General features: G+C 50.7%; 1 protein-coding gene across 1 annotated transcript; it reads left to right on the forward strand.

The window, feature by feature from the left end:
- Window positions 1-3,923: 3,923 nt before the first annotated feature.
- On the forward strand, window positions 3,924-12,304 carry POLM (DNA polymerase mu). Its single transcript, XM_060020190.2, is given in 13 exon segments — window positions 3,924-4,277; window positions 5,583-5,766; window positions 6,496-6,594; window positions 6,719-6,889; window positions 7,734-7,805; window positions 9,580-9,687; window positions 11,005-11,199; window positions 11,306-11,395; window positions 11,496-11,662; window positions 11,664-11,730; window positions 11,805-11,843; window positions 11,846-11,893; window positions 12,123-12,304. Coding segments are annotated over 13 exon segments (1,503 nt in total). The 5' UTR covers window positions 3,924-4,101; the 3' UTR covers window positions 12,210-12,304.
- The last annotated feature ends 12,061 nt before the right edge of the window (window positions 12,305-24,365 follow it).

Consider the following 24,365-nt stretch of genomic DNA (forward strand, 5'->3'; position numbering starts at 1 on the left):
TCTTAAATTCAATGACTGGTACCTTTATAAGAAAAGGTGGGGGAGCACTTCCCTGGTGGTCCAGTGGTTAAGACTCTGCGCTTCCACTGCAGGGGGCACGGGTTTGAACCTGGCTGGGGAACCAAGATCCCGCATGCCATGCAGCGTGGCCAGAAAGTAAAAATAAATTAAAAATTAAAAAAAAATATATATATATAAGAAAAGGGGAAGGGACAGAGGGAAGGCAGCCATTGGGTTGGGGATGGGGCAGAGATCAGAGGGATGCAGCCGCAAGCCCAGGAATGCCAGGAGCCACTAGGAGCTAGAGGAGGTGGGAAGGATCTTCCCCTAGAGCTTTCAGAGGGAACACGGCCTTGCTAACACCTTGATCTTAGAATTCCAGGCTTCAGAACTACAAGAATAAATTTCTGTTGTTTCAAGCCCCCAGTTTGTGGTAATTTGTTACAGCAGCACAGGACCAAATACACCAGGTACTATGAACTGAATTGTGTTCCCTCAGATTCATATGTTGCAGCCCTAACCCCCAGTGTGACTGTATTTGGAGAAAGGCCTTTTAGGAGTAATATGGTTAAATGACGTCACAGGGGTGTGGTCCTAATTTGTTACGACTGGTGGCCTTATAAGAAGAGGAAGAGATCTCTTTCTCTCCCTCTCCACGAGCGCACAAAGAGATCGTGTAGGCACACAGAGAGACGGTGGCCGTCTACAAGCCAAGAGAGAAGGCCTCAGAATGAAAGCTGCCTGCCAGCACCCTAATCCTGGATTTCCGGCCTCTAGAATAATAAGAAATGTTTCTTTTGTTTTGGCTGCCCTGTCTGTGGTATTTTGTTCTGTCAGCCTGGGCAGACTGATGCACCAGATAGCCCAAACCCACAGTGATGCAGTGGGTAGCTCAGGAAGGTCCAGGGAGTGGCACTAGAGGTCAGAACTTTGGGCCAGTGGTCCTCAGGAGCTCCAGTCTGACAGCATCAGCAGGCTGACCGCACACCCTCTGGAATGCAGCTGGCAAGTAACCCGCAGGAGACGGGAATCAGTGGGGGGTTGGGCCTCAGAGCCAGGCAGAGTCCCGGCCCCACAGGCCAAGGACAGGCGCCAACAGCACTGAAGCGGACTTCAAAGACGGTGCTCCATGGGGAGGTTTTATGAAGGTCACGAGGACTGAAAAATCACCCCCAGGGGCCTTTTCTGAACTGGAAGTGGGAACAGGAAATAGCTAGATGAGATTCATCTTGGAAAGATGCGAGCTCATACATCTGGGTAAAACTAATCCAAAACACAGCATGAGAAAGCACAGTGCAGAACACAAGGGAGGACTGCCACCCTCAGGGCTGCCGAGGGGGCCCAGCCAGGAGATCACCTGTGCAGCCTCTGACTTTTTTTGGGGGGGTGGTCTCAGCGTGGGCAGCAGGGAGCTGGGGACTTAGACATTTGGGAACCCCAAGCCAGGCTTATCGGAGATAGAGGGCTGAGGTCTCCGCTTCCCAGCTGGATGGACAGTGACCTGGTGGTCCAGGGAGGGGAGGAGAGGAGCACGCCAACCATCGATGCTGTGGCTTTGCCCACCTGTGCCCAGGCCTCCACTCAGTGGGCACTGAGGATCACCCCTCACAAAACTTCCCTGGGCCTGTGGAAATCCTCATTTTTGCAAGTTGCCCAGTATTTTAAGTATTCAGGTGCGATGGGTCATTAAAAGCTGCCTCTGGGGCTTCCCTGGTGGCGCAGTGGTTGGGAGTCCGCCTGCCGTTGCAGGGGACACGGGTTCGTGCCACGGTCCGGGAAGATCCCACATGCCGTGGGGCGGCTGGGCCCGTGAGCCATGGCCGCTGAGCCTGAGCGTCCGGAGCCTGTGCTCCGCAATGGGAGGGGCCGCAGCGGTGAGAGGCCTGTGTACCGCAAAAAAAAAAAAAAAAAAAAAAAAAAAAAAAGCTGCCTCTGCTGCCCCAAAAGAGAACCCAGGTGCCTGGGATGGAGACAGAGGCCATCAAGAAGAATGGAAATTGTTTCAGGGGATAGGCTGCTGCTCTCTGAGGAAAGGCAGAACCCACAGATGGGGAACACGGACTCCTTGCAGAGAGCCTGGGAGCTCCCCCTTCCCAGATGGCAGGAGGAGAAACGAGCACAGGAAATGAGAGAGGGGCCACATCCCAGGCCTCCCAGCCAGGGTGTGTGTCATGGGCCCAGGAGGGCAGGTCAGGAGCTGGAGTGGAGGCTGAGAGGAGGCCTGGGCTGAGGCACCAGCCTGTTTCAGCCCTGTGCCTGCAGGCAGGGAAGACTGAGGAGATCACATAGCATAACAAAGAGATTCCAAAGCGTAGTGTCTGAAAATATGAGAGACATACAGGAACACTCGATGTTGTCAAGATGTCAGCTTTCCCAACCTGGTCTAGGGATTCAACACAATACGAATCTTGGAAAAGGAATTGCTGGGTGAGATTTTTGTTTTCATTTTGTTGGCTATGGTTGCTAAATTGGCTTCCAAAAAGTCCCTCCTACAATCTGCCAGTTCCCTCATGTGTGATCAATTTTGTAAACATCCGATAATGCAATAAGTAAAGATACTCTCATTTAAGTTTGCCCTTCCCTGATTGGACGAGTCAGGGAATCTGTTATGTTTTTGAGTAGCATTTCCTCTGTAAATTGCCTACTGGTGTTCTTGCTTGTCGTCTTTTCCTTATTAATCCGTGGACAATTTCATAATTACAGGAATTAGATTTAAATTCAAAATGTGTCACACTCTTCCCCTGGTTTGCCTTTTTTATTATTATTATTATTTTTTAATTTATTTATGGCTGTGTTGGGACTTCGTTTCTGTGCGAGGGTTTTCTCTAGTTGCGGCGAGCAGGGGCCACTCTTCATCGCGGTGCGTGGGCCTCTCACTGTCGCGGCCTCTTTTGTTGCGGAGCACAGGCTCCAGACGCGCAGGCTCAGTAGCTGTGGCGCACGGGCTTAGTTGCTCCGCGGCATGTGGGATCTTCCCAGACCAGGGCTCGAACCCGTGTCCCCTGCATTGGCAGGCAGATTCTCAACCACTACGCCACCAGGGAAGCCCTGGTTTGCCTTTTAATGTTTAAATACATTTTAAATTTGTATGTCTTCAAGTTTATCATTCTTTTCCTTTAGTGTCTTCAGGTTTATTGTGATACTTTAGACCATAAAAACATTCATCGACTCCCCAGTACATTTTTTTTTCTTTTTTAGATTTTAACATTTGATCCATCTGGATTTTATTTTGGTGTTAAACAGTAAGGGAGGGATCCAACTTCCATTTTTCCAAATGGCCGGCCAGTCGTCCTTAACGCCATTCGATTGAGAAAGACTGAAAACCCTTTCCAGGGGTTTGAAGCGGTCGCTCCACCAGCACGCTCACTCGCGCATCTGCCCGGGCCCGCTATCCAGGAGCCCGGCGCCGCCAGGTTTCCGGTGCCCATCGGTCCAGCCCGACCCAGTCGGAGGGGGCGAATAGCAGGGGCGAACAGCAGGGGCTGGGGCGGATACTCCTATCCTGCTGAGAACGGATCCCTCTCCTACCCGCCAAGGACCCACCACTAACATCTCCCTCCCCCCACGCGCCGAGGACGGATCCCCGGATACCCCCACCTCGATCTCCCCTCTTAGCCTCCGAGGACGACTTCCCTAACCTCCGCCTCCTCCCTTCCAGCTTCTGCCCGCACCCCTTTTACCCGACCCCCCCTACCCTCCAACCCAGTCTCTCCTCCCAGGTGGTCCCAAGGATGGGACGAGTGTAATTTAAATAAAAGGCGTGTGCTCTGGCTGTATTTGCATAGAGGCGGGGCCTCTGGCGCTGAGAGGCCGGAACACCCAATCAGGTGGAACCCCGGGACCTCTACCTCGCTCCAAACGACCCTGGGGGCGAAATCCGCCCAGAGACTTAATTTGCATGGGGCGGGGCCTGCCTCCTTGAGTGGCCGGGCGCCACTTCCCCTTCCAGTCGGCTTCCGCCCGCTGGCTTCCTCCCGCTGGCTTCCGCCCGCTGGCTTCCGGCATCCGTGCGGCTTCCGCCCGCCTTCCGTCCGCCTTCCTTCCGTCTTCTGTCCAGCTTCTCTCTGCTTTCGCCGGGCGCCACCCGCGGCCAGGGGACGAATGCTACCAAAACGGCGGCGAGCGGGGGTCGGGACCCCGGACACCGCCCCTTCCTCCGCGGTACGCTTCCCTGGGGTCACTGTCTGCCTGGCTGAGCCACGCATGGGCCGCAACCGCCGGGCCTTCCTCACACGCCTGGCTCTCTCCAAGGGCTTCCGCGTCTTGGACGCCTACAGGTGCGCGGTCGTGGCGAAGCTCGCCGCCAGGCGAGGCCACCTTCCTAGGGCCGACCTTTCTGAGGGGCGCGGGGCGGGTCCGGCGCCCACGGCCTCGCCTCACCGGGGAACGTGGCACGCCCGTATAGGTATCACCATGCCGTCGCGCCCGGTGGGCCGGGAGATGCTGCTGAGTGGCGTGATGGCCTGAACACAGATGCCCGTGCTCGGAACTTTGCAGCTGATCAGCCACATTCACGTATGTTGTTTCCTTACTGCTGAGGATATTGAGATCTGAAACGACTCCCACGCAGCTGACCCCGGAGCGGAGGGGCACCTGAGGTGTTTGGATTCCAAGTTAGCCCTGGCATTTCATGGTCATATAGCCTTCCTGTCAATTTCCTCTTTTGTAAAAGGGTGTTAGCAGTTAGGGTCAGGAGTGTTTCTGTAGGACAAGGAGAGAATGTATGCCGGAGGCTTTATAAAGGGCCATGTGAGTGTAGCGGTGGTTAACAGTCCTTCCTTAGGTGGATTCATCTTGCCCTGTTAGCTAAACTGATTTCTCTCCTCAGGGCTGAGAAAGTGACTTGAGTGAGGCTCAAAGAGTAGAAGAAAACCAAACAAAAACAAAACCACTACAGAAGCAATGCTGAAAGTAAGGGAGGAGGGTTCCCATGGTTTTGAAGTTGAAAGAGCAAGTGAATCAGGGGCCAGTCCCCCTGAAGCTTAGTTAACCATTCCCAGGGGTGCAGCAGACCCACTCAGGAGAGGATGATGACCACAGCCTAGAATGTACTGGGCACTATCTAAGCCGTTTTGCTTATTAGCTCATTTAATCTTTACAGCAACCCTGCAAAGTAGATATGTTATTATCTCTGCTCTGTGGATGAGGCAGTCAAAGTACAGAGATAAGTGATGTGCCCAAGGGCACATAGCAAGTGTGTGGCAGAGCTGAGGTTCAAACCCAAGCAGTCTGTCTCCAGCACTTCGATGAAGACCCCCTCCTGGTCCTGGCCCCTGTACCCCTGGCCTCTCCTTCCTCTGGGGTTGGGGGGAGAGGGAGACAGACAAGTTAACACAGAAAAGGGTTGGTCTTTTCATCATAGCTAGAGCTGAGAACCACGCACAGCTCTGCGGATGCTGGAGTGGTGGAGATGTTTGTCTGCCAGGAGGAGGGGTTGGGAGGTTTTTCTGAAGAATGAATAGGTGGTCACCAGGCAGAGGGGATAGTAACAGCAAAGGCCTGGAGGCATGGAGTGCAGCAGGAAGAATGGCAGGTCTGGGAAAGGGCTCTGGGCCTCACTTCCTCTTCTTCCCTCCACCCAGCTCAGAGGTGACACACGTCATGATGGAGGGGATCTCAGCAGAGGAAGCCGTCTGCCAGCAGGAGCGCAGGACGGCGGCCCTTCACCCAGGATGCACCCGCCCAGTGCTCTTAGACGTAAGCTGGTTCACGGAGAGCATGGCGGCTGGGCAGCCAGTCCCTGTGGAGTGCCGGCACTGCCTGGAGGTGAGCTGGGTGAAGGATGAGGGTGGGGCCCCAGAGAAGGCCCCAGCGCAGGCCAGAGCTCAGCTGGGACAGGTGACACGGCAGCCGTGCCTCAGTGTCTTTCACATGAGGTGGGCGGTGAGGGCTCAGCCCGGACCACCAAGGGGCCCTGGGAAGCCAGGCCGTTCCCGCTTCTCCTCTCACCATTGGTGCAAACTCTCTTGAGATCCACTTATTTTTGGCATCTTTAGGCCTTTCTTGCTTACCAAGTGGAGAGACTGTGACCCCAAGTGGGGCCAGCAGGAGGCCGTCCTCGGGGTGCTGTGAGGTTCATGGCCTCTGCCCACCTCTGTGCTTCCTGGGTGAGCACAGCTGGGGGCTGCAGGTGTGGGCTCAGAGCAGGGCTGCCCGCATTCAAATCCTGACTCTGCCTGTGAGCCATGAGGCCTCGGTGTCCCCGTCTGTGAAGTGGGGGTGACAGGCACCCCAGCCCACTTGCCGGAGGGGGTTCTGGGAGGTGGGGCACATACAGCACGTGCGGTGGCAGCTGGTGCCACTGCTGCCGCTCTGGCCTCTGCAGGGCGACACCGCCTCTGCCCCGTGCCTCTGGCAGTTGTGTCCTCTGAGAGTCGGCCCCGTCTGTCCCGAGAGCCCTAGGTGACCACCCAGGAGAGGCAGGGCTCCGGGGGGCTTCCTTGGCCCCTGCCCCCCCTGCAGCCTCGAAGCAGCCTGTATATTGCCCTTCCCCAGGTGGCTGTGTGCGGGAAGGGGCCGCCACGCCCAGCATGGAGGCTGCCCTGTGCCTGCCAGCGGCCCACACCCCTCACGCACCACCACGCCGGCCTCTCGGTGAGCCCTGGGTCCCCTGCCTCCCTGGGATGGGGCCAGGCCCTCCCCTGTCCCAGCCTTGGAGGGACGGGTGGGGTGAGGTACCCCGCCATCCCTGCCCCTCCCCAAGGGCCCCTCCCTGCAGTAGGCTCTGGAGACACTAGCGGAGGCCGCGGGCTTCGCCGGCAGTGAGTGCCGCCAACTCTCCTTGTGCAGAGCAGCCTCAGCGCTCAAGGCCCTTCCCAGCCCAGTCACAGCCCTGAGCCAGCTGCGTGGCCTGGCCCACTTTGGAGAACGCTTGTGCAGGGTCGTCCAGGTCGGTGCTCCCCGCACTTAGCAGGGCGGGGTAGGGGGAGGTGAGGGGGCCTCAGGGCCTGGCAAGGGCAGGTGGCTTGGTGGCTCAGAGCCCAGCTGTGGCCGGCCACCCTCTTCACTCAGATTCCTCACGTGTGAATGGGGGCCACAGCACCTGCCCTAGGGGGACCGAAGGGGCTCAGCCAAGGGAGCTGCCGGGAGCCCGGCAGGCTGGTAGCTGGCTCCACTTGGACCAGCGCAGACTGTCCCGGATGGTGGAAGAGGACCCTTGAGCATGCGCACCTCTTTTTACAATGCGAAGTATTTGAGGACCCCAAATGTGAAGTTGTCCTTTTGTACACTTACCACTGAGCAAGTATATCACGATGGAAAAGATACTTTTGAATTCACTTAAGCTTTTTTTTTTTTGGCGGTACGCGGCCTCTCACTGTTGTGGCCTCTCCCGTTGCGGAGCACAGGTTCCGGACACGCAGGCTCAGCGGCCATGGCTCACGGGCCCAGCCGCTCCGCGGCATTGTGGGATCTTCCCGGACCGGGGCACGAACCCACGTCCCCTGCATCGGCAGGCGGACTCTCAACCACTGCGCCACCAGGGAAGCCCCACTTGAGCTTTTAAATGAAGTCTTGCTGAATTCACCTATGTTTTAAAAGCAGTTGTTTACGTATCCCAGGGCTTGCTATTTATCTGAGAGGTGGCCCACGTTCCCCGCCCTAGGGGCTTGGAGGCTCCCTGGGCACAGTCTTCATTTCCAAGTCCCCCGGGATCCTGCTCCCACAAAGCCCCCCTGCTGGGCCTTGGGCACCCAGGTCTCCTCTTGCCAGTCAGGCCTTGTCTTCTCCCACAGGAGCTGCTGGAACGCGGAGTGTGTGAGGAGGTGGAGAGAGTTCGGCTCTCGGAGAGGTACCAGGCCATGAAGGTACGCAGGGCAGCCCCCGGCAGGGGCACGGAGCTCCACGGTCCTCCCCCAGAGCCACAGCACATGGTTCATGCCATGTCAGGTGGAAAGTGGGGGCAGTGGGTCCCCCCCGGGGTCAGAGAAGGTCTCACTGAGGAACTGGCAGGTCAGCCGACACCCGATATACACGAGGCAGCCAGATGGAGGCGGACGAGAAGCTTGTTTTGAGCACAGGGAATTTTCTAGATCACTCGGCACCATGTGTTCTTATTTGACTATTGATGGCATATTCTCAAGAATATCACATGCTCTGGCATTTTACACAGAGCATACTGAACAAAACAGAACCTTTTTCCGGGTGCCACGGGGACCGTTAAATCTGTGGGGCTGCTCACCCTCGCAGTGTCTCCACCTTTGTGACCTCACGTACTCATTTTCTTGGTGGCGTCCTGCCTGTGTCCACGACGCACCTTCCCGCTGGTCCCGCCCATTTCTGGTCTGATAACGGAGCTGCCAGAGCTCTTGTGGATGCCTTGGTCGGGCTCCTTAGACACCCTGGTTTTGTGGCTGGAGGTTGTCAGATCAGCGACTGGTCGGGGGGGTGGGCTTCAAAAAGGGAGAGGAACCCTGTGTAAAGGACGGGGGGTGGGGGGCTCAGGGGTGTGGAGGCAACACAGGAATTAGTGGCTGGAGAAGCGCTGGGAGAGGGCACAGTCATCTGCTACCTCCCCCGGGGTACCCCTGAGTCCCAGAAGGCATCCAGGCCAGGAGAGAAGTACGTGAACAGTTAGAAGTTTACTGTTATAAACAGCATGATTAGGTTATTCTCAGCATCTTTCCTATCCAGTTCATGCTCTTGGTTCAGGGGATCTAGGGAAGGATGGCCAGCACAGTCCCAAAAGGGCAGGCTACAGCTGGTCTGCAGGAAGTGGGGCTCAGGGACACGAGTGCCACCCAGCTGTTCTTCCTCCCCTGGGCCTGCTCTTGTGTTTCAGAAGTCCCTGGGGAGGGGCTCTGAGTGGCTGGCCTAGGGCAAGTGCCCACCCCTGTCCAACGAGCTATAGTCAAGGAAGAAACAGGTGAGTTGCTAGCGCCCACCCTGGGTGTGGGATACCCGTGTGAGGGCAGCTGGCCACCCCACGAGAGGTCAGCTCCAGCAGCATAGTTAGTTTCCACTGGCCTGGACATCTCTGCTGACCCGTGGCCAGGCAGTGGCAATTGTCATGTTTGAACCTGGAACAGAGCCCCAGCCAGCCCTAACCTGTTCCTTCCAGATCCTGCTAAAACAACCCCCTGGCTATTAACTGCCCTTTTTGCTGCCTGTTAAAAGGCAGAGCCACAGTAATAAGTCCCAGCTGCTGTTGGGTGGGATGGTATGGTTTTCCCAGTGAATGTACGGACTGTCAGGTCGCCTACTTTGGTGATGTTGGAATCATAGGCTAGAACTGTACAAGTTCTGGGGAGAGACCCTGCTCGAGGAGGGGACCGAGGCCTGGGGAGGGAGCACGTGGGGTCTCTCCCTGCCGTCCCCTGTGAGGGTGGGCTGTGTAGGCCGGGCTCGGGGTTTGAGTCCTGCCTGTGCACTCGCTGTGTGGCCTTGAGCACGTTGCTTAAACTTGAAGAATGTGAGTGGGGATGCCACTTGCCCGGCCAGACGAAGACTTAATGAGGCCACTTGTGTAACGCTGCAGTGGTGCTGTCCTGGGACACGCCTTGCACGGATCAGTGTCGTCATCTGCATCTCGCTGTAAGAGTTTGCTCCTGACCAAGTGTGCTGTGCTCATCCTCAGAACAGCTCTTCACTCAGATCTTTGGGGTCGGGCTAAGGACCGCTGACCGGTGGTACCAGGAGGGGCTGCGGACGCTGGACGACCTCCGAGAGCAGCCCCAGAGCAGAGAGCAGGTGAGCCCTCTGGGAGCGCTGGGCCCTGGGCTTCCCCAAAGCACCTGTGCCTGAAAGCCTCCCACACCATGGAGCCCTTAGCTCTGACGCATGGCATATGCTCGTGGCTGCCTGTGTGGCAGGGAATGGGGTGAGTGTGAAGACGGGCATCTTTATTTGGTGGGCTTCCTGACCCAGTGGAGTCAGGACCCGGTGCAGCCCCTTCTCAGTGAGCGATAATGGTCAGAGTAGCTGCCGTGCCGTTCAGGACCTCCTGGTTAGACTTGGGCCTGGACCAGGCATGTACCCCTTACTCCTGATTCCGTAGAGGGGAGGGCATGTCAGAGCAGCCCGGGCCCTGGGCACACTTGCTTGTGTGCTGCTTGGCGCCTTGGCCCACTGGCTGATGGCGTGGGGACCTGTGCTCAGCGGGGAGAGGCTCAGTGAGGAGCCTGCTAGTGGGAGGTGGTGCCGAGCGGTGGAGAGACGTGAACTTGAGAGTTTGTCAGGCCTGGGTTTGAGTCCCATCTCTGCCGCTTTCTAGGTAGGAGACCGTGACCCTGAGTCTTGACTTCTCTGAGCCTGAATTACGTTCTCTGTAAAGCATGGGAATCCCGTGAGCTCCTTGGCGTGAGGCCAGCAGGTCGCAGGTGTTGAGCAGACTCTGTGTTCTCTCCGTGTGGCCTGGATCGGGGACCCTGCTGAAGGAGCCCCACAGCCCAGCACTCGTTGCCTCTTTGAACATCTTCCTGGGGGCTGGGGGAGGGGAGGCCAGCTGGGGGTCCTGGGAGAGTCTCCTGGCCGGTCAGCAGGACGTGAGACCACAGAGCCGTGCGTCCGGTGGAGCGTGATGGTGGCATCCGTCGGTTCCGTTCAGTGTTCTCTCCCCGCAGGAGAGGCCCGCAGCGCTTACTGAGCGCGCATCCTGCCCGGGGCCGTTTATTCCCTCACGTAAACCTCTCCTAACTGTGTGTGTGGAAGGCCCAGTGATCCCTCTGACAGGGGAGGAGGTGGACACAGGCTAGAGCGAGGTGTTGTTAAGCGGCAGAGCCATCTTCACATCTCTTTATCGCCTCCCGGCCCCGTTTCATGGATGGGAAAACCGAGGCGTTGAAAGGGATAGTCTGTATCTTGATTGTGTCAGCATCAGAATTCTGGTGTGACCTACAGTAGTTCTGCCAGATGTTACCGCTGTGGGGAACTGGGCAGAGGGCACAGGGGACCTCTGTTATTTCTTTCAACTGCATGTGAGCCTACAATTGTTTCAAAATAAGCGTTTGATATTTAAGGGAGAGGAGGGGCTAGTGGGAGACAGCTAGAGAGGGCCGGACTGGGCAGGTCAGGAGAGCTGTGCTGCCCACAGGACTCCAGCACCACCAGGACCTGAGCACCCGGATCCTGCGGTCAGATGTGGAGACCCTGCAGCAGGCGGTGGAGGCAGCCGTGGGGCAGGCCCTTCCTGGGGCCACGGTCGCGCTGACCGGCGGCTTCCGGAGGTCAGGGGGCTCCACACGCCCTCCGGCTCAGCTCCAGGCCCTTCCCAGTGAAGGCGTCTGAGGCGGGACCACTGAGGTGGGCCTTCCCTCACTGAAGGGATTCGGGAGAACACGGAGGCTGAGAGTCAGACTGGCCCCCTCAGGGCCACGACGTGGACTTCCTCATCACCCACCCCCAGGAGGGCCGGGAGGCAGGGCTGCTGCCCAGAGTGATGTGCTGCCTGAAGAAGTAGGTGAGGGGCTTCCTGCTCCCCCCGCTGACGGTCCTGCCAGGATCCTGGTTCCTGTCCCAGCCCCACATGGCGGTGCCCGGCCATGTCTGCTCTCCCCCAGGACCTTGTCCTGTACCGCCAGCACCAGCGCAGCCGGCAGGCAGATGACCCCACCCACCTGCACCGGCAGAGCCACACCATGGATGCCTTCGAGGGGACTTTCTGCATTTTCCACCTGCCACAACCCCCAGGGGATGCTGTAGGGGCGCCCAGAGGCCCTGCCCCACCCCGACCACCTGGTGGTCACCCCCATCAGCCAGTTCCCCTCTGCACTACTCGGCTGGACTGGCTCCAAGGTAGGGAGTGTGCTGCTGCGGCCACCCTGGGGTCTGGGGTTGGCGGCCCTGCTGATGCAGTCACTCTTCCCCAGCGTTTCGAGCGGGAGCTGCGCCGCTTCAGCTGGAAGGAGAGCCGGAAGGGCTCTGGCTGAACAGCCATGGTCTGTTTGATCTGGGGCAGGTGTGTTGCTGGGACGGGAGGCCTGGGTGGGGAAAACGGCTCTCTGCCCGGCCCACAGTCTGCGTCGGCCCCAGGGCCCTCCAACCTGGGACCCACAGGGCCCTCAAGAAGCACCCCACCGCGGGGCTGGGCTCTGCCTGCCCTTCCAGCCTCCTCCCCACACCTGCCTCCGGGAAGCTGCCGCGTGGTGGAGTGGCTCCCAGGCACTCGTGCTTGCACTCTGTTGCAGAAGACGTTTCTCCACGTGGCTTCAGAGGAAGACATTTTCAGACTCTTGGGCCTTGAGTACCTTCCCCTCCAGCCGAGAAATGCCTGATCCTATTAGCTGGCCCCCACTTCCACTCTCTGGAAATGGAGGGTGCCATGTGAGCCAGACGCTGTGGGTGTTCTGGTCCCTGAATGTTTCCAGGTGGAAGATGCACTGCTGCCCCAAGTCCTCACCCCTCCCAAGTGGGAGCCCTGTCTGTGTGGACCACCAGCCCCCCACATACACCCAGTTCAAGCTGTCATGAAATGAGCATGTGGAACAAACTAAGCTGTATTTTCTGAACGTGTTGCTGGTGTGGGTGACCGGGGAGCATGGGCATTGGTTCTGCCCAGAGGTCTGCTACGGGGTGCTGGTGAGGGTGGGGGATGTGGACCTAAGACAAATAGACTTCCAGTTATTTCTCCAACAAAAATGGGTTTATTCAGGATCAGCAGAGAATGGGTCTGCAGCCATGGCAAGCCATGTGCAAGTCCCCAGCAAAAATGGAAAGGAAAACGCTCTTACAGAGGGGAAAAGGAATTTGGGAAGGCTATAGTAAACAAGAGTCCATGGCTTTTCATTGGCCGAGTCCTCGTCAGGAACGAAGAGGAGATCTTTCTTTCTTTTGGGCTCTGCTACCATCACAGGGCATGAGCCCTCCCCCTTCTGGTCTCCCAACTCTTATTAATGTTTTTACACTTCCCCTTTCGATCAAGATGCATCTCTGAAAGCATCACTAATCTGAGTCAGGCTTTCCAGTTTCAGGGTCTTTCTGTTCCTCAATACAAGGAAGGACGTTTCCTGGGTGTAGTGTCCCACATCAGAGGGAAAGTGCACAGATTGGAGATCTATTGAGGTTATATTTAAGTAACAAGGAGGGGTAGGAGGGACAACTCTTAGGCACTTTTTATCTGACGTCCATGTCTTTTACCAAGATCCTAAACGGTAGAGATTATCTGAAGCCTTATGTAATCAAAGGTCTGGTGACAAAATTCCAACAGGCCTAGTCTGAATATCTTTGGAAAGCTGGCTCATCGGATGTCGTCTGCTTCAGTTCAGGGAAGTGTTTACTTTCAGGTCACCAGATGATTTGCAGGTCCAGACAGGGTTTGGTGCTTTCTTTAGGTGTGTCATGTGAATCCAAGGGTTGTATTCCTTGGAGTTTTGCAGCACAAGGGTTGGTTAGCAGTACCTGATAGCAGCCTTTCCAGCAAGGTTGAAGAGAGTCCTTCTGGAGGTGTCTTTTCCAATAGATGAAACCTGCAGGTTGCAGGGTGTGATGTTTAAGGTCTTCATCTCCCAAGAGTGCACTGTGAAAAGGTTGCTTACCAAAACATGGTTATTTTTAATAGAAGCAATTAGGCCTTTGCAGTATTGGAGTATCTCTCTTCTTATTGGTTGTGGGTCAAAAGAGGCAGGAGCCGGGCTTCCCTGGTGGCGCAGTGGTTGAGGGTCTGACTGCCGATGCAGGGGATGCGGGTTCGTGCCCGGGTCTGGGAGGATCCCGCATGCCGCGGAGCGGCTGGGCCTGTGAGCCATTGGCCGCTGGGCCTGCGCGTCCGGAGCCTGTGCTCCGCAACTGGGAGAGGCTACAGCAGTGAGAGGCCCGCGTACCGCAAAAAAAAAAAAAAAAAAAAGAGGCAGGAGCCAAGTGCACTGGGCATCCTGCGACTACCTCAAAGGGTATAAAAGTTCCAAAAGGGGTGGGTCTATGATTTAGAAGGACCAACAGCAATGCTTTTGACCAAGGTATTTGGAGGGCCTCTACACGTTTTGCCAGTTGAGTCTTAATAATGCTGTTAGTGTGTTTGACCAAACCAGAGGGTAGGGGGTGGTAAGTGCAGTGAAAGTGTAAAACTGGCCAAACAGCACAGACTTTTTGAAGCACCTGGCCAGTGAAATGGGTTCCTCTGTCATCATGAAGTTGAAGCGGAGTTCTCCAGGTAGGGATAATCTTTCCCAAGGCACTTGAGTCACAGAAGAGGTAGTAACCTATCTGCAAGGGCAAGCTCCAGTCCAGTGTGAAAACATACATACCATGACTAAAACATGCTTACATCCACGAAGTGGAGGAAATTGTATGAAATCCATTTGCCAGATCTCAAATGCTCCATCAGGCAATTTAAAACGTCCAGGAGCAGTACAGTCAGACTTCTCTGGGTTGTACTTCAGACAAGGGGAGCAATGAGTAGGTGCTTTCTGTGGCGTTGCTAGTGTTTCCCCACCAGTACTGACTCATGAAGGCTGTCATTTTGTTAGGCCAGTGGTTTAATGCATGTACAGTGGTGAGGAGTGGGTAGGACTGGGTTGTTACTTGGCCTGAACCAGAGCTTTCTCTTTTTTATCAAACCAACAGTCGTTGAATTCCCAATCTTTTCCCGAGGCCAGTTTTTGGGCTTCCCGAGCCAGGTTTTCAAGGTATCACTTGAGGAAATATCCCTTTGGACCATGACAGAAGTTTAGCTGCTGTGGTTCCTTTAAAGGCGGAATTCCTTGCAGAAATTTCGGCAAGGTGATTTACCTTAGCTTCCAGAGAGTCCAGTTTAGAATGCCCTGGAATCTTACTAATAACTCAAGGGTGGATAAAAGTGTTGCATCCAATAATTCCTGAACCCGGGGGCCATTTTAAATTTTATTTCTGCTGGAAATAGGGAAGCCACATTGCTTCCACAACATTCCAAAATCATGAGCTACTCCGAAAACGTATCTACTATCGATATAGATATTGGCAGTTCTGTCCTTGGCTAAAGTACAAGCCTGTGTGAGAGCGTATCATTCAGCCTGTTGGGCCAAAGTAGCTGTAGGTAAAGATGCTGCCTCAGCAACATCAAAAGAAGTTGCAGTAACATCCCCAGCACAACATCTGCCATTGTCCCCTTTTAAATAAGAACCATCAGTGAACGTGAGAAGTCAGTGTTACCGACTGAAATTTCCTAGACATCATTATGAGGAGTCAGGAGGTGGTCTGTCAGGGTTAAGCAAGGGTTAAGCAGTTGTGAGGGACTTCCTCAGTGACAGAGGAGAGAAGAGTAGCAGGGTTAAGGTTATTACAACGTAGAAGAGTTATGTGAAGAGCAGCTGACAAAAGGACTCCAAAGGAGGTGAGACGGCTGACTGAGAAATGTTGAGTGTGATGAGAGGGCTATTGCATGAGGTCCAGAAATGAGTAAAGGAGATCCCACAATGATTTTCTCAGCGGCCTTAACCACAAGGGCAGTGGCCGTGATGGCTCGAGGCGAGAAGGGTATTTCCGTGTTACAGGGTCCAGTTGCTGGCCATAATACCCTATGGGTCGACGGGGGTCTCCTTGCTTTTGGGTGAGTATCCCAAGGGCATTCCCTTCTTTTTCGTATACAAAAAGGGAATCTGATCATTGGGTTGCCTAAGGGCAGGTGGGTTCTTCAAACTCTCCTGTAAGTCCTTAAAATCTGTGTATCTGGTTCTTCCCATAAAATTGGATTGGAGTTGTGCTTCAGTAAAACAGAGGTTTGGCCATGAGAGAGAAATTTGGACCTCAATTTTGGCAATAACCAACTGGCCCAAGAAAACCTCACGGTGCTTAGTTTTGGGTTTAGAGAAACTTAGCACACCAGGAAGTCTGTCTGGAACTAAGTGTAGCCCTTGTTCTGATATCAGATGCCGTAAACAATGAACCTGGGTTTGGGGCAAACTGCCATTTATCCTCACTGCCGTATGTTCCTTTAAGGCTGAAATCGTTAGCAGGTGGATGATGACTTCCAGTGAGGAGGTTTGAGAAAGAGCGAAGAAGCAAATCATCCACATATTGAAGCAAAGTAGAACCTCTAGGGAACTTTGTATCGTCCAGATCAGCCTTCAGGAGTTAGGAGAAATAAGGACTCAGTAAAACCATGAGGTCTTACTGTCCAGGTGAATAGGTTTTCTTCTCAAGTGAAGGCAGAAAGTTATTCGCTAGGTTCAACCGGAATGTTACAGCATGCACTGCCTAAATCAAGTTACAGTAAAGAATTTACCTCCTATGGGAATGACTGTTAGGAACGTAGGAAAGGAGCAACAGGGTGTCAAGGGATAGCTATGTTGTTTATTACTTGGAGGTTCTGGACAAACCTACACCCTTGGCTTTTAGGTTTCCTCATCTGTAAAATGGGAGTATTACAAGGGCTAGTACAAGGACTAATGAGGCCCTCAACCTTGTAATCTTCAATTACGGGCTTTATGCCTGGGATGGCTTCTTTACTTATACATTGTCAATACTGGGAAGAGATTTTGAGAGATCTGTTTGAATCTCGATGGGAGATATGCTGTGAATTTTGCCAGTGTCAGTGGAGATTTTGCCCATAAAAAGGATGGTAGCCGATTCAATAGGGACAAATGATCTGTGTTTCCAGAATCAGCTCTAGTATCATCAGAGATGGAGCAAATGAAAGATATCAAAGAGTCGTTTAATTCACATTGTTGTTTACTCTGATGACTACTGTCAAATTCTGGAATTATTTCCCCCTTTTGGGAGAAAGAACTTCTGGCCTGATGCTTCTCTAAGAAGTCTCGGCATAATAAATGGATAGAGGTGGAGGAACTAAGAAGAAAAGTGTGTGTATCTCTCAGAGGGCCTAAACAGAGTGGAATAGGTTCAGAGACAGGAGCCTGTTGAGGTTCATTGGAGATCCCCACTATTTGAACTGTTCACTTTGAGGTAGGGGCTGCTTTATAGTAGTGGGGCTGAGCCTTGAGAGTGGCTCCAAGTGTCAATTAGGACTGAAGAGATTCACCCCCAATCTGGAGAAACGTTTCTCTAAGCCGGTTAAGAGGGAAGATTGAGAAGAGCTCCGTTGTTGAGAATTGGGAGGATGGTGGAAAAGCTGGTTAGGAGACTGAAGGTGCCTGAAGCACTTAGATTTGTACAGTCTCTTTTCCGAAGTCTAGGCTCTTTGCAACAATAGCAGAAAGTAGGGCCTAAACTAGGACCTATTTGACCTAAAACAAATAGGAGGGTTTTGGTTTCATTTAGGAGCCTTCATTTGCTGGAGTTGAAGATAAAGGAGTTTAGCTGTCTCCCTTTTAGGTGACTCCTCTAAGAAAGTGAGAGAACTGGTTTTCAAGATCAACTAAATCTGGAGTGGACACAGTTTTTCATTCCATCCTGTTCCTTTTTGCTAGAAGGGAAAGGTCCTGCTTCAGCCCACTAGTAAACATAGAGTTAAAAGCTGCCTGGGTAGAATTAACATCTGAAGGAAGATCAGAATTTTCTTTAAAAACAATCTGAAGTCAGTTGTTAATAGTCACGAACAGATTCATTAGATTACTGTGTGCAAGCCTGCATTTTGTTCCAATCAACAGGCTTTGGAAAAGCTGCAGGAATTGCCCCATGAAGTCGTCTAGCATTGCCTGAGCCTGATCATGTAAGTTAGCAGGGTGGTCTCCCGGTTGTAATTCTAAAGGCCTTTTAGGATTTTCCCAAGTAGCAGTTCTCATCCAATGCTGAGCCTGGCCTTCACCGACAAGCATGTGAACTAGCTGATGTAAGTCAGAGAAACCGGGTTGCTGAGTTTGAATGACTATATTAAATTCCTCAGCAAATCTGTGAGGATCTTCAGTCACTTTGGAAACATCTTTGACTGTGGCTCACAGTTCACCTTTAGTCCAGGGAGTATACGAAATTAAGGGTTTAAGTCTCTGGGTTCTTAGGAGGCTTAATTTTAAAGGGACAGGTTCTGATAAGTTCAGGGGAAAAGTGAGTGGGGAGAGGTTTAGAGAAAAAGGGAAGTTCAGTGAGAGAATTAGTATGGGGAACTGAGGAGCTAGAGCAGGTGTAGGTGGCCCAGAAGAGCAGGAAGTTGGCACTGGAGGCATGGCCTGAGCACAAGGGGCTGAGGGAGGGAGACAGGATGTTGCTGGAGGTGGAGCCCGGGACAAAGCAGCCAAGGAAGAAGAGCCTGAGGCTTTGGGAGCCCTTCTGTCTTTTTAATGATTTGTTTGCCTCAAAGTCTTATTTTGCAGAAAGTCAGTTTTAGGCTGCTGATAACATTTGGAAGCCTCAAAATACCAATCAAAATACGCATTCCATTCAGTTTTGGAAATTTTAGGGCTCTGATAGTCCAATTCCGTTTTAAGAAAAGTAAGCTCCCCATAATGGCCATCGATATTCTAGATTGCATTTGGTGAGGTGGGTCCATTTAGTTAGAAATTCTCATGAGGAAGGGCTACAGTTTTTAAACATGAAATCAGCTAGACGGACATCCCTGGTGGTCCAGTGGTTAAGATACCACACTTCCACTGCAGGGGGCATGGGTTCGATCCCTGGTTGGGGAGCTAAGATCCCTCAGGCTGCACTGCATGACCAAAAAATAACAACAAAAAAAAATCAGCCAGAGTCCCTGTAAGGTGGGGGGCGGGGACTGCCCTCAAAATATTTAGATAATTGGGATCCCATTTTTCAGCAGTTTTTCTCTAGAGTAAGAGGATAATTTTTAAAAAGTCTAAACATTTCAAGCAGCTTACAGCTTAAACAGCTTGCAGCCCAGACAGTTCAAATATCTCTAACAGCCTGCAGGCCTAATACCAGCCAGTTCTAAAGGAATAGGTTGGTCCTAGAGGAGCCAGGCCAAAGGCTTCTCAGCAGAGTTCCAACAGAACAGCCCCTATTCTAAAGGAATGGCCCGAAGGCTGAACTGGCACAGTTCTGATGAAATAGCCTCAGTTCCCAAAGGAATGGGCTGAAGCCTAGCCAGTTCCAGTTGGAACAGTCTGATTTCAAAATCAGATGTGTACTTGAGTACAGAACATGCCTTATCCAGAAAGGACAAGACCTTAAAATAGATCCCAGGTAAAGCCTGGAGAGCTTCAAAGAGGGCAGAGGCTCAGATCCAGGAGAAGTACCTTCAAACTCCAGGGTCAGTGAGAAAATCAGAGCAGCAATGGGCTCATGTGGGAACTGCACCTGTTTACTTACAAGCCCATCAGCGGTCTTCTCTGGATCCCTGTACAAGTCACCAAAATGTTGACCTAAAACAAATAGACTGCCAGTTATTTCTCTAGCAAAAGTGGGTTTATTTGGGATCAGCAGAGAATTGCAGTTCAGGGTCTGCAACCACGGTGAGCCACATGCAAGTCCCCACATGGCAAAGGAAGGAGGGGGAAAAGGAAGTTGGGAGGCTGTAATAAACAAAGAGTCCCTGTTTTTTAATTGGCTGAGTAGTTGCCAGGATTGAAAAGACTCTTTCTTCTTCCTGTAGGGCTCTGCTATTGTTGCAGGGTGTGGGAACTCCCTTTCTGATCTCCCAGCTCCATTTAATTGAGGTTTCTGTTTATTAATTTTTTACAGGGGCATCATAGCTCTGTGACCCGTGGCCAGAGGTCTCAGGCTTCTCCCCTGTAGAGCATGGACCTGAATGGGGCTTTGTTTCTGGGGTTGTTGTTATAGAGCCTGAGGTAGTGGGTGGCAAGTGCTTTGCACAGTGCCTGATTCAGCTTCTAGCCTCAGGGCCTCTGAGCTGAGAGGTGGAGGCAGGTCTCTTGCCTGCTCGGAATCTACCTCGGGCTAAAGGGTGTGCTGGGGCATCTGGAGAAAGGGCCCAAGGGTAGGGAGGTGGGAGGAAGAGAACTTTCAACGCTGACCCACCACCTCCTGCCTGGGTTAGGCCTGTATCTCCCAACCAGGCTTCCTGTCTCAACATTTGCTCCTTTAAGGTCTGTCCTCAAAAGTCTTAAAAACAGGTCACATGGTATCTTTTACTCCTTGCTCAAAGCCCTCCAGTGGATCCCCACCTCTCAGTAAAGCCAAAGTCCTCACAGTGGCCCCTGGGGGCCTCCACCTGTCTTATCTCCGGCACTACCCCTCTCTCAAGCCCCACTGCCCTGTGATGAGCAGGTGTGCTCCTGCCTCACTGCTTTCCTACTTGAACCGTCCTAGACACCCATGAGGCCAGTGGGTGTTTCATCCTCTCACTGAGGGGGGCCGGCCACGTGGTGGTCTTTCATCCTCAAATCCCCTGGCATGCTCCTTGCCATAGGGCCTTTGCCCTTGCTGTACTCTCCACCTGGAAGTGATCTTCCAACTCAAAAGTCTCTTTATCAGGTGAGAACTTCCTTGGCCAATCACCACATAAAAATTATATTTTTTAAATTAACATGCTGTAAACTTGACACTTTTGGTGTAAAGGTTTATGAGTTTTAACATTTAGACCCATTCACCTCCACCAAAATCAGGACAGACCCTCATCCTGTCCCACTGTGGTCATATGCTCTCCCACTCCAAGCCCACCCATTTGGTTTTTCTGTGTCTCTACAGTTTTGCCTTCTCCAGAATGTCATGTAAGTGGAACCTATTTGTAACCTTTTGAGACTGGCTTCTCTTACTCAACATGCCTTTGAGATTCATCTAAGTTCCTGCTATTCCTCTTTCTTTTTTTTTTTTTTTAAGAAGATGTTGGGGGTAGGAGTTTATTAATTATTTATTTTTGCTGTGTTGGGTCTTCGTTTCTGTGTGAGGGCTTTCTCTCGTTGTGGCAAGCGGGGGCCACTCTTCATCGCGGTGCACAGGCCTCTCACTATCGCGGCCTCTCTTGCTGCGGAGCACAAGCTCCAGACGTGCAGGCTCAGTAGTTGTGGCTCGCGGGTGGGCCTAGTTGCTCCGCGGCATGTGGGATCCTCCCAGACCAGGGCTTGAACCCGTGTCCCCTGCATTAGCAGGCAGATTCCCTGTGCCACCAGGGAAGCCCTATTCCTCTTTCTTGTTGCATAATATTCCATACCATGGATAGTCCACAGGTTACACATTCACCTGTTGAACATTTCAGTTGTTTCCAGGTTTTGGTGATTATGAATAGACCACCTGTAGACATGCATATGCAGGTTTTTGTGTGAACAGAGCTTTTCATTTCTCTTGGGTAAATAATAAGACATAGGATCACCAGGTTCGATGATAAGTGTATGTTTAACTTTATAAGAAAGTGCCAAATTGTTTTCCATAATGGCTGTATCATTTTGCACTAGTGAGGAGAGCCACACGTGTAAGTTAAACATGTACCAGTCGCCAGGTGCTCTGTATCCTTGCCAGCACTTAGTATTTTCAGTATTTAACTGCTCTAGTAGATATGTAACAGTAGCTCATTGTGGTTTTAATTTGCATTCCCCCAGTGTCTACAAATGTCAGCCATCTTTTCACTGGTTTATTTACTGTCTGTATATTCTCTCTGGTGCAGTGTCTGTTCAAATTTTTGCCCATTAAAAAAAAAATTGAATCGTTGGCTTTCTTACTGTTGAATTTTGAAAGTTCTTTCTGTATTCTGTACATAAGTCCTTTGTTAGTTATGTGATTCATAAATATTTTCTCCCAGTGTGTAGATTACCTTTTCATTCTCTTACCAGTGTATTTTTCAAAGCAGATGTTTTAATTTTTGCTAAGTCTGCTTTACCAGTTTACCAGTTTTTTTTTCTCAGCCATTCAAAATAGCTGTTATGAAGAAATTCAACAAGCTACAAGAAAACTCAGAAGACAGTTCAATGAACTCAAGAATAAAATTAATGAATAAAATTAATGAGGGCTTCCCTGGTGGTGCAGTGGTTGGGAGTCTACCTGCCGATGCAGGGGACGTGGGTTTGTGCCCCGGTCCGGGGGGATCCCGCATGCCGCAGAATGGCTGGGCCCGTGAACCATGGCCACTGAGCCTGCGCGTCCAGAGCCTGTGCTCTGCAACGGGAGAGGCCACAGCAGTGAGAGGCCCGTGTAATGCAAAAATAAATAAAATAAAATAAAAATATAATTAATGAAATTACTATGGAGATTGAAATTATAAAAAAGGACCAAACAAATTCTGAAGCTGAAGAATTCAGTGAATGAGAAATAAAGATCAGAGCTGAACTAAATGATATAGAGACCAGAAAAACAATAGAAAGGCTTAACAAAACTGAGAGCTGTTTTAAAAAAATAAAATAAAATTGACAAACTTTTAGCTAAACTATGAAAAAAAGACTCATAAAAAATTATAAGAGAAAGAACAGACATTATAATTGATACTGCAGAAAAAAATTGGATAAGAGATTACCATGAACAATAATTGACAACAAATAAGATAATCTGGAAGAAATTAATAAATTTCCTGCAACATTTACCAAACTGAATCAGGAAGAAATAGAAAATCAGACCAATAATGACAAAAGGAATTGAATCAGGAATCAACCTCTCAATATAGGAGGAGCAGACTCCCCAGGAGCTGACAGCTTCCCTGACAAATTCTATTTACTAAACATTTAAAGAATTGATACCAGGGACTTCCCTGATGGTGCAGTGCTTAAGAATCTGCCTGCCAATGCAGGGGACACAGGTTTGAGCCCTGGTCCAGGAAGATCCCACATGCCACAGAGCAACTAAGCCTGTGCTGTGCGCCACAACTACTGAGCCTGTGCTGTAGAGCCTGTGCTCCACAACAGAGAGAAGCCACCCCAATGAGAAGCCTGCGCACTGCAATGAAGAGTAGCCCCTGCTCACCACAACTAGAGAAAGCCCACGTACAGCAATGAAGACCCAATGCAGCCAAAAATAGAAATAAATAAAATTTATTTTAAAAAAAGAAAAAAGAATTGACACCAGTCCTCAAACTCTTCCAAGAGATTGTGAGGAAGGAAGACTTCCAAACTCATTCTGTGAGGCCAGCATTATCCTTATTCCAAAGCCATTTCGCACAACAAAAGAAAAGGAAACTATAGACCAAGAGATTAGAAGTGTTGGCGAGAATGTGGAGAAAAGGAAGCACTTGTACATGTGGTGGGAATATACATTGGTTCAGACACTGTGAAAAACAATATGGAAATTCCAGAAAAAATTTAAAAATAGATTTATCATATCCAGCTGTACCACTTCTGGGTGTATACCCCCTGAAAATGAAAGCAAGATATTGAAGAGATATATGCAATCCTATGTTTATTTATCACAATAGTAAAGCTATGGAAGCAATCTAAGTGCCTATAAATTGCTGAATGGATAAAGAAATTGAGATATACATTTATTTATTTATTTTACATTGGGCCATTTGCAACAACATGGATAAGCCTTGTTGCAAGTGAGATAAGTCAGAGAGAAATACAAATACTGCATGATATCACTTGTATGTGAATTCTAAAAACCAAACTCATAGAGTAAAATGATGGTTGCAAGGGGGATGGGATGGGATAGGACATACATTTAAGGGTACAAATTTGTGACAAGTAACAAAAAAGTCCTAGAGATTTAAGCAAGGTATAATGAATCTAAACAATAGAGAATAATCATCAACACTTTTACATCATCTTTTCTGAATACCATTTTTTAATTTTAAAAGTGTTTTTATTGGGGTATAATTGGCATGCAGCATTATATTAGTTTCAAGTGGACAGCATAGTTATTCGATATTTGTATACATTACAAAATGACTGCCATGTTAAGCCTTAGTTACCACACATCACCATACATAGTTACAACTTTTAAATATGTTTTATATATTTTGGACATTAACCCCATATCAGATATGATTTGCAAATATTTTCTTCAATTCAGTAGGTCACCTTTTCGTTTTTTGATGATTTCCTTTGCTGTGTAGAAGATAATCTGAAGTAGTCCCACTTGTATATTTTTGCTTTTGTTGCCTTTGCTTTTGGAGTCAGATCCAAAATTTCATGGCCAAGACTGATGTCAGGAAGCTTACCACCTATGTTTTCTTCAAAATTTTTTATGATTTCAGGTCTTGCACTCAACTCTTTAATCCATTTTGAGTTGATTTTTGTGTATGGTGTAAATTAGTGGTCTGGTTTCATTCTTTACGTGTGGCTATTCAGTTTTCCCAGCACCATTTATTGAAGACACTTTCCTTTCCCCATTGTATATTCCTGGCTTCTTTGTCATAAATTAATTGACCATATATGCATGGGTTTATTTCTGGGCTCTCTATTCTGTTCAATTGATCTATGTTTCTGTTTTTATGTGAGTACCATACTGTTTTGATTACTATAGCTTTGTAATATAGTTTGAAATCAGGGAGCGTGAGGCCTCCAGCTTTGTTCCTCTTTCTCAAAGTTGCTTTGGCTCTTCTGGATATTTTCATATATGGCCTTTATTATGTTGAGGTATGTTCCATCTATACTTACTTCATTGAGAGTTTATATAATAAATGGTTGTTGAATTTTGTCAAATGCTTTTTCTGCATCTATTGAGATGATGTTTTTTAAATCTTTCATTTTGTTAATTTGGTTAATACATTGATTGATTTGTGGATG

This window comes from Delphinus delphis, chromosome 9, assembly GCF_949987515.2.
Source record: "Delphinus delphis chromosome 9, mDelDel1.2, whole genome shotgun sequence".
NCBI lineage: Eukaryota > Metazoa > Chordata > Mammalia > Artiodactyla > Delphinidae > Delphinus > Delphinus delphis.